Source organism: Canis aureus, chromosome 13 (assembly GCF_053574225.1).
Source record: "Canis aureus isolate CA01 chromosome 13, VMU_Caureus_v.1.0, whole genome shotgun sequence".
Taxonomy (NCBI): domain Eukaryota; kingdom Metazoa; phylum Chordata; class Mammalia; order Carnivora; family Canidae; genus Canis; species Canis aureus.
Window position 1 is genome coordinate 18,923,923 of NC_135623.1, and position 13,681 is coordinate 18,937,603.

At 45.9% G+C, this 13,681-nt stretch overlaps 1 protein-coding gene across 13 annotated transcripts in view; it reads left to right on the plus strand.

The window, feature by feature from the left end:
- LOC144281984 (BEN domain-containing protein 5) overlaps positions 1-13,681 on the plus strand; it is a 1,369,676-nt gene that overhangs the window by 1,262,259 nt on the left and 93,736 nt on the right. For all 13 annotated transcript variants that reach the window (XM_077845011.1, XM_077845003.1, XM_077845014.1 and 10 more), the window contains one exon: positions 10,790-10,901. In XM_077845011.1, coding sequence (XP_077701137.1) covers positions 10,790-10,901 — 112 coding nt within the window. The remainder of the gene's footprint in view (positions 1-10,789; positions 10,902-13,681) is intronic.

Here is a 13,681-nt window from a genome sequence, read left to right on the forward strand (position 1 = left end):
GGAACATACCTCTGATACAGCCCGCACGCACATTGCTTCCTGACATTGAGCTCTCCTCAACCTACCTCTTTGCATTTCTGCTAAGTGACAACTCCCCTGTCTTTTCCTGGAGCCTTACAAGAAGCCTGTGGCATATAGGCAGGGTAGGAGCCACTCTGTCTCTGAACAAAGAGGAGACAAAGCCACAGAGAGGCTAAGTAACTCACTCAAGGTCACACAGTGAGTGAGCCACAGAGTCAAGATGAAGTGCAAGTGACAAGAGGGGCCAGACAGGCCTCACCTCCCAGAAACACTCTCCGGCTTTATGTAACCCGAGCAATGTTTCTAAGGAGGCTGAAAGGACATTGGGGCTGGCAGTGTAATCAGGTGTCTAACCCACAAGTGCACACCGCCAAAACCAATTATTCAAATGAGCTTCCCAGCCAGGTTCCACAGAAGAGTCCAGATGGCTAGATGTCTGTGGAAGCAGCCCCCCATCTCTGTCCCTGCAAGCAGCTGAATAGCATTTCAAAGTTAGAGTTGATAGCAAGTTGATTTTAATAATTGATTCTACAGCAAAGACAGGCCTCTGAGGAGCCAGTAACCCAGAATGAGTGGCTGGGGAGTCTGGAAGAGCAAAACAATAGAACCAAGAACCTTGTCACTTGGGGTCTTAGTTCCTAAACCACCGCTCGCATGGTATTTGTTCTCTATGTCACATCCTCCTCTGGCTCCCTGCGGGCCATCAGCAAGAACCAAACTCTGCAGCCTGGTGTTCAAGCACGCGCAGTGTCCAGGAACTTCCTTCTCAGGCTCCTGTCCCGCTGTCCCCCTTGCTCTTGCACTAACACCCTCCATCTGCTCCTCTTGCCTTCCTACACTCCTTTGTAGGGGCCTAGACCTGCCCACTCTTGCTCACACCTGTGCCTTTGCTGGCACTCGTACTCTGCTTAAGAAGCCTTTCAACTCAATCCTTTCTTCCCCCTCCTCTTTCACCCTATGCCTCCCTCCTCCCCTACTGCTCTCCTGCCGACATTCCCGCAGCACACACACGTACTGTGCAGGGGAATGGAGGTGGGCCTGGCCCTGGGCTTGCCCTCAAGGAGGACGTGTTGTGTGAGGTGAGCCTTGACGGGGAGGGGGAAGAGATTGGCAGCTCGTTCTAAAACAAAGGAATAATGTTAAATAACAGCAGTGTTGGTAACAGTACAACAGGAGGTTCCTCCTAACAGCCCCATGATCCTGTGAGGTGGGTATTATCCTCATATTACAGACAAGGAAGGATGCACATAGCGAGGAAGGTCCCACGATAGTAGGAGAGCCAGACGTCAACCCCAGGTTGCCGCCTGGCAGCCCCAGTGCCTCGCCTTGGCCTTGCTGCTGGGCCCCGAGGGCCCAGAAAGCCTTGGAGAACGCCAAGTGGTCTGACGTGGCCTGGGTGCACGGTCACAGCCACAGACCCCGGTGTAGGGTCACACACGACACAAAGGCACCAGCTAGGAGAGGGCGGGTGGAGGTTGGCAGGCAGCCCAGGCCTGATCAGCCTTGTGACTTGGAGGAGTTACATCAGCCCCCAGGAGGGGGCATCTTCTTGCAATTAGTTCATAGGACGGAAAATGCGTGAGCCTTGCCTGGTATACCGGTTAGGGATACCGCTGAAGAAGCTGGAGGATTATGTGGGGACCAGTGTGTGGAAGACCTTGACAGTCCTGCCAAGATGAAACCATGAGACCAGTTAACATAGGTGCCGCGCTGCTCTCAAGCTAGGCAGTGTCTCCAATATTTTCCGTGGCTTATCTCAATGAATCCTCCGAACCGCCCTCCAAGGTGAGCAAGAGCCACATTGCCCAGATGAGGGCTGAGGCACAGAGAGGCCACACAGCTAACCTGTGGCCGAAGCCAACATCTCGTCCAGGCAGTGTCCACGCTGCCATCTACGCTCCAGAGTCCACCCTCCATCTAAGCCACTTTTCAGGCTTAGACCAAGTGGGGAGGGATCTCACCTACTCCCAGAGCTTGTGAGGACCTAAAGGACTTTTCTCCTCTTTTGTGTTTCCTTTGTCCTTTCTCACTGAAGTTGGAATAGATGATTCCTAGCTGCAAGGGCCAGTGCACTTTAGAAAATGTTCCTGCTTGGGCCTTGCTAATGGTTTTTTTTTACTCCTTGTCAGTGTTCTTACAGAGGGAAAAATAATCTGTTGGTCCTGGAATGAACTTCCAACTTTACCCTTACATAGCTCTGTGACCTTGGCCTCCATTTCCTGGTCTTTGAGATGTGGGCATTGGGTTTTATGAAATGTTGGGTCATTTAAGTTGGTGACTCTCTGAATTGTTCTAAGTCACAATGTAGAAATCCCCCCCAAGCCTGGTGTTGCTTCCAAGAAGGAGACAGGAGGGAAGGAGACTGAAACCCCAGAGCACATATTCTCCATGGGAAGGGAGAGGGCTCTCCAACAAAACTTCTCTTTGTTCACTAGTGATAAGTTCTGGAAGGAAAGGCCCAGGAATTATTAGGTTACAGATGATCCCTTTTCTGGTGTGATCTGAGTACACCCTTCCCCCAACCCACCACCTGGCCAGAAGGGCCACAATTACCGGGTAGAGATCTTGCTGACCCTTGGAGGTAGGAGGGCCTACCTCGTTCTGCTTCTGCTATGGACCTTGGGAATGTCCAGGGCGGCCTTACATGCACATGCAGTTTGTGCACTGCCCCCAAGGCTCCTGATCAAGGGGCCAGACTGGCTGTGACTGCTCCCAACCCCACGTCTGCCAGAGCAAGTGTACTTCACCACTCAGAAGGGGTACCTGATTGTCAGCTTGGAAGGGGCCATCTTTTGTCCTTTGCATAAAGATACTTTTCATCTTAGCCCCCATTTGAGACCCAGTTTCCCCATTTATTTCTTTTAATATGTGATTATTAGAGAGAGCATGAGCAGGGGACAGGGCAGAGGGACAAGCAGACACCCCACACACACACACACTCAGCGGAGAGCCTGATGCAGGGCTCAATCCCAGGACCCTGAGATCATGACTTGAGCCAAAATCAGATACTTAATTGACCAAGGCATCCAAGTGCCTCTCAGCTTTCCCACTTAAAAATTAAGGGTGTTGCATATACCCTTCACCTCACATGAGTCCCCTCAATTGGATGCTGACCTGACTCCCAGAACTGCTAAGAGAGAATAGAGTGACAGCTAAGAACATGGGCGTTAGAGCCCATGGGTTCAAGTCTTGCTTCTCTCACTTGTCCTTGCTGGGTTACAGGCAAATTACTAAAGCTTTCTGAGCTTCTCTTTTATACAGTCTAATGGAGAGCTGGCTATGTGTCTGACACTGTACCAGCATGGAAGACTCAATGACAAATGAAATAGATTCAGATCCTGCCCTCCTGGTGCTTTCAGATCTTTGAGAAAAACACACAAATTTGCCCAAGGTCACAAAACTACTCAGTGATAGATCTGGGACTCAAACCCAAGTCTTTGTGACTTGGAACCTATAGTCTTATCTTTTTTTTTTTTTTTTTAAGATTTATTTATCTATTTCAGAGAGAGAGAGAAAGAGCACAAGCAGAAGGAGCAGAGGGAGAGAGAGAATCCCAAGCAGACTCCACACTGAGTGTGGAGCCCAAAGCAGAGCTCAACCTCGTGGCCCTGAGACCATGACCTGGGTGGAAACCATGAGCCAGATGCTCAACCAACTGAGCCACCCAGGCACCCTGCTATGTTCTTACCCATTCTCTTTGCCTTTACAGCCCAGGTCACATCCTTGTGATAATCTAAGAGGAAATGTAAGGGAAAAGCTTTAAATATCCTGATGGTGGTGATGGGGAACAGATGTGTTGTACTTATCCCTCTATTCGGGACAAAGGACACTGCCCACCACCCTCCATCTCCACCATAGTAGAGCCCACCCCACCTGCTAAGCATTTTGCAGGAGCTATTGATGACAGACTGTCTGGCTTCTGACACTAGCTAATCAATAGAGCTAGAAGGTGCCTCAGGCCAAGGGCAATTGAATCCCAACCTTTTAGTGGCATTAAATGAAGCAATATTTATTTTGCTTTTGGTGCAAATATACTTAATCCAATCTAGCTTATTGGTAATGCTGAAAAACTGCTGCGTTTGAGAGACAATTGCATGTGTGCCTCATATATCTCTGCCTGTCAATGCCACTCTTCCAGGAGCACACAGCCCCACAGTGCTCAGATGAGATTGAGCTGGAGCCACCAAGCTGTCTTTTTCTCTATCCATTAGAGGAGATGAAAAGGAAATCATAAGGAGGGGAATTAAAATCATAGCTCTCATTCTAGCTGCCATTATTGCAAAAAGGATGGGCATGATGCCCTTCACAAGATGGAGCTATTTATTTGTCATTTGAGTAATGTTCTCTGGAGCCATTGTATCTCTGCCATTGGGCAGAGGAGGAAGAGATCAGTAAAGGAAGAGCAGACAGGAGTAGCTTGGGATCGCTTTCATAGGTGATACAACCTCACCATGGCTGGGAGGACCTCAAAAAAAAAAAAAAATCACTGGAGACCATCCTGGCATCAATAAAATCTTGGTTCAAATCCCTGATCTGTATCCTAGTAGTTGTCAAGTGACATTTTAAAGGTCAAGTCTCTCTTGGATTTTATTTGTTCATTTATAAAATGAGGATTAATAATAACTACCTTATTTGGTTATTGTGAAAGTGTCTAGCATGTAACAGGTACTTAAATATTTTTCAAAAAACATATTCAAGTAATTACCTAAGCTTTGTTTGCACATCTTCAGGGTATTTGTTCATACACTTGTTCATTTACTCATGTATTCAATAGATATAATGAACCTTCTCTGCACCTGGTAGTAGATAAGTTGGAATAGAGGTGGGCAAGATGACACAAATATATTTCTTGCCCCCACTGGGCTCAGAGTTTAGAAGAAGAAACAAAGATAGTCAATAGTATTTCTAATTCAAGAGAATGAAAGTATATATTATGTAGTTACATATAAATTTGACTTCCGTAAAATTGGATTTTCTAGAATGATCCTAATGTCGAATACTGGGTCTCGTTTTAACCGTAACAAGCTCCATTCATGTCAGAACACAGGTCCTGACTTTGAGCTCAAGCAGAAATTTCATCTCAAAAATAAATAACAGGATAGAAGAGCACCAAGGAGACAGAGACGCAGAGCAGAGACCTAGGGTTTCACACTCAGTGACTCTAAACTGGCAATCATAATATGAGAGCCTGGCATCTGGAGGTCACCTTGTTCATTCCTCTGTCTTTAGGCAGATGATTTGGGTCCTGAAAACATTGAAGAAAAAGAGCTACGTGAGCCTTGCCCTCCTGGTGCTTATAGCCTAGTTAGGGACACAAGCATAATACACTTGTGGCCTGTTAGAAATATGTGTTCCAACCATTCTCATTTTGCTGACCCTGAACATGCCACAGACTCTGCCTGGAATGCCCTCTGAGGCCTTGACTTTTGGTAAATTCCCATCCCTTCTTCAAAGTTCAGAGCAACTTGAGAACCCCTAGAGGCAGAGATTAGGTCCCACACAAATCTCAAATGTTGAAAAATGCATGCATTAATGTTAAAGTATTAGCATCCCTTGACTATTTGGTGTTTCTTTTTACGACTACCAATCCTTTCCCTAGAATATTTTGTTTTCTTGGTATTTTAACTTTATTGGAAATATGTACTTCCTCCAAGTCCCTGCTTTTGGGGATAAAGCCCAATTATTGATCCTTTAAAATCATATAATGATATTCATTGCAGCATTATTTACAATAGCCAGGATATGGAAGCAGCCCATGTGCCCATTAAAAGATGGATAAAGAAGATGTGGTGTATATATACACAACGGAATATTATTCAGCCATAAAAAAAGGTGAAATCTTTGCATCCATGTGGATGGATGTGGCAAATGGAAACATGGATGGAGTAAGAGAGTATAATGCCAAGCAAAATAAGTGGGAGAAAACAAATACCATATGACTTCACTTATATGTGGAATTTAGGAAACAAAACAAACAAGCAAAGGGAAAAAAGAGAGACAAACCAAGAAACAGACTCTTAACTATAGAGAACAAGAGGGCAAGTGGGTAGGCGATGGTCAAATAGGTAAAGGGGGTTAAAGAATGCACTTTTTGTGATGAGCACCGGGTAATGTATGGGATTATTGAATCATTATGTTGTACACCTGACATTAATAAAACACTGAATGTTAACTGACTGGAATTAAAATACTTAAAAAATAAAAAAAACAACAAGGGCAGCCTGGGTGGCTCAGCAGTTTAGCGCCGCCTTCAGCCCAGGGCATGACCCTGGAGACCCGGGATCAAGTCCCACGTCAGGCTCCCTACATGGAGCCTGCTTCTCCCTCTGCCCCTCTCTCTCATTCTCTCTCTCTTTCTGTCTCTCTGTGTCTCTCATGAATAAATAAATAAAATTTTAAAAAACACAAAAACAACAACAACATATAATGTGAGAGCTGGAAGAGACCGCCCTGAGTGAAATACAACCCCCTTATTTTGCAAAGAAGAGCATGGAGTCCAGGGAGGGGAAGTGACTGTCTCAAGATGAGTTAGACATTAGAGGCAAGGCCTGTTCCCCTGCCCCTACCCAGGCAGGGCTCCTGCATCTTTACTAAGGTGTTTCTTTAGTAAATACCCACCTACTGATGGACTGTTACTATTAGAAGTGTTCTTTTAAAAATTAGCTCAAAAAATACCCAGCACAGATACTCACTCACTGAAGAGTCTCACCAATCCTTTAGTTTCTAAAGAGTTCCAGGATTCTTTGAGGGTTGAGTGGCCTTTGAGTGACCAGCCACACTATTTTTATCAGTAGGCTGGATCAAGGTGTTGACCTTTCAGAATCTTTCACCTATAACACCTTCTCTTAGATTTTGAATCTCACTTTTCTGAATGAAAGAGGCTTCCTGGAAGCAGCATGACAAAATGGGAAGACGGAGGGCCCCAGGGCCAATTCACTTGGATTCTAGTTTGGGCCCTGTAGAGCCGATTAGATGACCTTGAAGGAATGGCTTACCTTCTCTGGCTTTCACTGCTTCCACTTGGAAAATGGAATCCACTTGTGGGCCTGGATGGTTGTAAGAACTATGTCATGAGGTTGGAAAATTCTTGGGAAAGAATGAAATGTTCATTCCACAACGAATTCCTCAATGTCTACAATAGTCCAGACTCTTTGTCAAGCACAAGAATACAAACATGAATATCCTCCTCACCCTTGAGGAATTCATGGTCCAGTGGGGAAGACAGACTCCATCACTACCATATCTTGTACTGTAGCTCCTCTGATGGGCTGGGTGGGAGGCAAGGCAGCAGGGAGCAATGGATGGCCATGGTTGCAGAGGAAAAGTACCTGTCTTTTACATTTGCAGAGAGTAAGTCAGCAAGCCTTCCGGGAGGAGGTGATATTTAGATTTAGGCAATTTCAACAATACCACAATCCTCACCACTGCTGCTGTCATCACTGGCTGCCATTTACTCAATATTCATTCTGTTCTGAGGATTCTGCTGAGCCATTATTAGTTCCTGTTCACAATCTGGAAAGTCAAGATTGTTATTCTCATTTTACACATGATAAGACAGAAACCCAAAGGGGTTTTTAGATGCTAGTGAAAGCTGGAAGAGTTCTGTGGGCATAGCACTCAGACCAATGGTTTCACTTACTTGGTGAAAAAAAGCCACTGGAAGTGGACAGTATCAGGGCCTGCTGGAGTTTAGTATAAATTAGCCTATAAAGCTATAGGGTTAGGGATGTTTTCTGTTACTGAAACAAGGACTAATTCCAGCCACTTAAGCAAAAAGGGAATTTATAGGAAGGGCCACATGTGGAAAACAAACAATTAACAGAGTAGCTCTGGAGAACAGAAAATTGGCTGTTGGCAGGAATAATCTACCTCTGCTCCATGGAAGCACCGCCATACACCTGACTCCCAGCCTTGCCTCACCTAGTCCAAGTTTAAGTCCTGGAGAGAAGTGGCTATTGCCTGAGTGTGGTTTCTTATTGCTTCCCTGGCTGGCGGACCACACAGAGGGGGCATCTGGCCCATATGTATCCTGTGGGAGGAGAAAAGCCACTACCATAGTTTCATCATCTATGATGCAGGAGCAAATTCCCCAACCCTGTCCCGTCTAATCACAGGGTTAGATGCTGGGCATTCCCCAAATAAAATGGGTAAATGCCTACACCCTTAGGAGAGAGAAGACAATGGTTATGCACAGGTCTGCCTGACTCCCAGACAGGAAAATAGAGGATATCCCTGCCCCCTGCTGTCTGCTGCCCACCCAGCCCCTTGTGGACTGCAGATTTATTATTCTATATCACTCCTATAGGATGTAACATAAAACAGTAATAAAAAGCTCCATAGAACAACCACATAATATTTTTAAGTTGCTATTAGGTGCTAGATCCTATACTGAATTAAGTTCATTACACCTGTTTAGCTCATTTAATCCTTACAACATTGTCCTGAATTATAAATGGACATAAGCCTGTGAGCATATCTTCTTTCTCCTGTTAGACTATGTTTCTTGGAGGCCAGGAATGCAATCTGCGTGTGTACCAATCCTGACATCACCTCTTTTCTCAAGCAATTTGTTTGTAACTTCACTATGCTTCAGTTTTCACATCTGCAAAATGGGAACAGTAATAGCACTGCCCTCACAACGTTAACTTAGATCAAGTACTTTGTGCTTGGTAAAGTACTTAGTTCTCGAGACAGAGTGCTGTCAGCAAATGTTCTGTTGATTGTGTTCCCTTGATTGTGATGGTGATGCTGTGACCCATGTGTAGGGCTATCTCTGTTCTCAATCTGTAAGCAATGAGAAGCAAACATCAGCACTGGTTGATCTAATCACAGCAAATGCAAAGACAAAATAATAAAACTTTCTGCCAGCCATTCAAATCCCTTCACATTTCACCTCCACCTCCTTTCACAGCTTCACCATTACCACCTCCTCACTACATACTCTATGACTCAGTCAAATCAAATTGTCCACCATTCCCCCAATATCCTGGGTGGATTCGTGTTCCTTTCTTTGCTTATACTTTTCCTTCTGCCCCCAACACCTGGAAAAATTCTATTCATTCAACAAGACCCAACTCATTGAGGCTTCTCCTCAATGAAACCTTTTCCTGTGTGCCCCCATGAAACATCAGTTATTCTCCTACAAGATTCCCACAATGCTTATTTTAAGCACAAGGGGAAATTATTATTATTTACCCCCCCCCCCATACCCACCCTAACCATCTTGAAGGAGAGGTGGATTCCCAGTAGAGTCCTTTATTTTTCTGAGTAGGGATGGGAATATGAATTTAATAAGTTGAGAAGGGGTTAAATTGTATTGCTTAAGGAAAGAAAGGAGCTTGGAAGATGAAATGGGGGTGTAAAAAAGTGAGGCAGAGGGATAGAGAAGAAAAGGGAGGACAATTTGGGCACAGAAAGCAGAGAGAAAGGGCATGGCCCCCATCAGTTTTGAATCTGCTTAAAAATCTGCAAGGAACAGACTTATATGGGTGACTGAAAGTCATAGATGAATCTTGATCAGGAAAGCAAGATAGGAAAACCTGAGTGGGACACATTCTAGGGATTAGAAAAGGATAGATTAGAGAGAAGGAAAGTGATCATTTGAGTTGTGAGCAAGCACAGGGTTTCGGGAAATTATACCTCAGCCTGGCCTGGCCTAGAGAGTACGTGTAGGGTGTGTAGGTACTGCCACCCAGCAGGTGGCGGCATGGGGACCTGGAAGTGACATCTCTTCCCAGGTATAAGCAGGGCTTTGAGTAGATCTGAAGTAAGAAAAGGAAGGACAGGAGGAGAACCAGGAGTCATGATTGCAGTTGCCCTAATGAAGTTCTTTAATGTGTTCAAGGGAGAGTACAGAGAAGGTGGTCAGGGTAGCCTCCACTGAGCAGTTGACATTTGAAATTAGATATGACATAAGTAAAAACGAGTCATTAAGGTATCTGGAAGAAGAGGATTCCAGGCAGAGGGACAGCCTGTACAAAAGCCCCGAGGAAGGATGCACCTGCTGTGTTGGGACAACAATGAGGAGTCCAGCATCTGGCACAGAGGAAGCAGGAGGGATGGTGGTAGGAGCTGAGGTCAGAGAAGTTAGCAGGGAAGGACCACATGGGGACTGGTAGCTTGTAAGGGGTTTTACTCTGCACCTAACAGGGACCATTTGATTTTAAAAGGGACATAATCTGACTTATGTTTTAGAGGATCACCTTGGATATTGAGTGGAAAATGGGGTGGGGGGGTTAGAAGTGGGCTGGGAGGTTGCCAAGGTGGAAATAAGACCAGGTAAGAGATCGTTACAATACTTGGGATCTTGGTGCAACTTCAAGGTGGTATCAGTGGAGGGTAATAAAGGGGTGTCGGGTTCTGAATGCATTTTGAAGGTAGAGACAATGGATTAGCTGCGGTGTGAGACCGTGAGGAAAAATAGGGGCACCCGTGACTTCAGCCTGAATGCTTCTTTCTCCTGCCCTGTATGAGAGATGTACATGTGTCTGTGGTCTCAGAGCACAGGTGCTGAAATCAGACTCCTCCACAGAAATATTTGAACTCAGCTTCTTCTTACATAAAGTGGGAATTATAATGATGGTGACTTCATAGGGTTGTTGAAAGCATTAAATGAATTAATGCACGTAAAATGTTTAGAGCTATCTCTGGCAAAAAATAAAGGCTCGGTAGATGCGACAGGGACTGCTCTTACTCCTAGCTGTATTTTGGTAAGTGTCAAGTTTGGCTTGTCCTGTTCATACTGACTCTGACTCTGGGTACAACCTAGGTGCTCTCTGATGGGGTTTGACCTGAACCGCCACTGGCTGGATCCCTCTCCATGGGCTCACCCTACCCTGCATGGAGTGAAACAGCTCATCATCCAGATGTACAATGACCCAGTGAGTAACCAAACCCCTTCAGCACCTGCTGATTTTATGGCTTAATCTGGGAAAGGGCAGTGTTGTCCTGGGAAATTCTACTAGGAGCTACAAATTAAGAGTGCAGGGTCAAAACCAGGATGGGTATTAGGCCTGCTGCTCTTGTCTCTAAATCGGATAGACCCGAGTCTTCCTCTACACATCAAAAATATCAGGTTCATCTGGGTTCAGGAGGCCTCATGGGATAAAGGAAATATAGCAAAGCAGATTCATATTCGTCAAGGTTCTTCAGCTATAAGCAGAAGAAATATGACTTGAATGAGTTTACGAAAAATAGAGAATTTGTTACAAGAGTACCCAAGTATCTCATATCACTAAAGACTAGACTGGCCTCCTCCACCTGTAGGAGACATGTGTCAGGTGTCACATCTATTGGCTTCCACCACTGGAGAGTGATTCAATCTTGTTTTCTAGTTCCAGTCCTCGAAGACTGTGACTGGCCTAACTTGGGGGACATGCTACCTCTGGGCAGGTCAACTCTGGCCCCTGAGGCAAGGATATGTAAGGACAGGACAGCCACAATGGAACCACATGGTTGGACTTGGGGGCTATGGTGGTAGTGGTGAGCCTGTTCCCAGAGAATAGGGCCTGCCTGCTAGTCCAGAATGAAGGGGAATAATGGTGTCCATATGGAGTTTGCTTATAGGGGCAAGACTCTGTTAGAAATAGGAGAAGATGTTGGGGTTTCGTCGGTTAGAGAAAGGAAGTAGACCACAATCATTCTATCCTTGAAGAGCTCTCAGAGAGGATAGGACAGACATCTCCTGGGTGGAGGCCAAAGGAGGAGGCCAGGCCTATAGAGAAAGGAAACTTTTTACCAACTAGAGCTGCCTGAGATGGAGTGGATGTAGGAGCTCTGAACTTTGCGTTACTAAACTTTGTTTACCTTGAAGCTAAATGACACTGACAAAATGGTGCATAGAGGAGACTCAGTTGTTTGGAAGACACTGGAGTGAGATGACATCGGAGTCTGAATCTCTTCTAACTTTGATAACTGTGATTTTAGGGCGCTTTGACTGCCATTGCCTCTACATTTTTCCCAATCTGGCTGATTATAAAAATTCAATAAACTGTTGGTTGAACTGAATTGGATTGAACATGGCAAATCGTGTTATGCCAACTGTAATATGGTTTATAGATAGAAAACAGTTATTCATAGAGAGGACAATGAGGCATGATTAAAAAACAAAAGACATAGGAAAGGAGAAGTGATAGAGTGGGGGCCGCTGAACAAACGGGGTGTTTTAGATGAATCCCCGAGGAGAGAACTGGCGGGTGAGGCACGGAGGAGGAACCAGAGAGAAGGGTTAAGTTTGCTAAGGAGAAGAGGCTTGGGCCTTTCATTGCTGTCATCACTGAGAAGTCATTGATTTGCTCGCAAACAACTGGGCACTGATCCACGCTGCAGAGCATAGATCAGGTGACACTGAGTGACAGGGATAGTCAGATGCTTTTTGTGCCATGAATAGGTTGCTTATCAGCTAGTTGGATCCTAATAAGCACACTTGGATGCTCAGCCCATTGCCTCCGCTGTGCTATTCCTGAAAGTCCACTCCTTTAGGACCCAAGCAAGGACACGGAGCACTAACATGAGAGTCAGGGATCCCAGCTCCCTCCACCTCTTCTCTCTTGCCCACTCCCGCTCTCCATGCCCAGGCTTCTACTCCAGTCTTGCCTTTCTTCTTTCCACAAATATTTATCAAGTAGTTCCTATACAGTAGGCACTGAGACTTTTTCTAGTAGTGAACAAAACCCTAACCCTTGCAATCTGTGAGGGAATAGACATTAAATAAGTAAATGCTGATAAATATAGATTCACAAATTGTGTGTGGCGTTATGGGGGTGAGGGGAAAGCACACAAACTGTGACTTGTGGGCAGGATGGTTGTAAGTTTGGCTTGCCTGGGGCAGTTCCTATTCATACCTGTTGCCCTAGAGTATTAACAGTGGCCCCTTTCACTCTTTGAAGTGTCCCAGTTTAGATGATAAATTACACCCTCTTTCTACTTTAAAGCTGTGGGAAAGCACCTAGGACAGTACTTGGTGTGCAGCAGATCCTCAACAGACGTTATTTGGATTGGACTTCAAGAGTCATTGTGTCCAGTTGCAGACACTGCAGTACCCAAGGGCATCTGCCCTAATATCCTGGAATGCTTTCTCCTCCTGACCTCTGCTGTTGTGCACGTCATCATAATCACTCAACCCAGAGCTACGTGAACTGTCAGGACAGCCTCTGGCCTCGTTTCTAAATGCTCACGGCCTCACTCCTCCATCTCGGTGGCCTTCTGCTTGACGGAGCCAGCAAGCAGAGAATCAGCAGACCCTCCCTGGCGGGTGGGCACTATGTCTGTGAACACCGCTGTTCCTCACAAAACTCCTTCAGGTTCTGTGCTGGATGCTGGAATCATCAAGGCTGCCATCCACCCCTGAGGAGTTCTCAGCCTGGTGGAGACAGGCACTTGCAGGCAGTTATCCCAGGAGTATTTGTGGAGGAAGGCCCGGGGGCTGTGGGAGCCCAGAGAAGGAACCCAGCCCAGGAAGCCCTACCTGAGGTGATGCTGAAAGATTCCCGGGGCAGGGAGGGCTTTCCAGGCAGAGGCGACATCTGTGCACCTGCCTTGAGAGAGAGGCACCCTCACGAGACCGCCAGCTCCTTCAGTGTGGCTGGCACTAGGGGCGCGCAGAGGAGCAGACGGGGTTATGATATAGGGTGCAATTTGGACTTTATTCTTGTGGGAACGG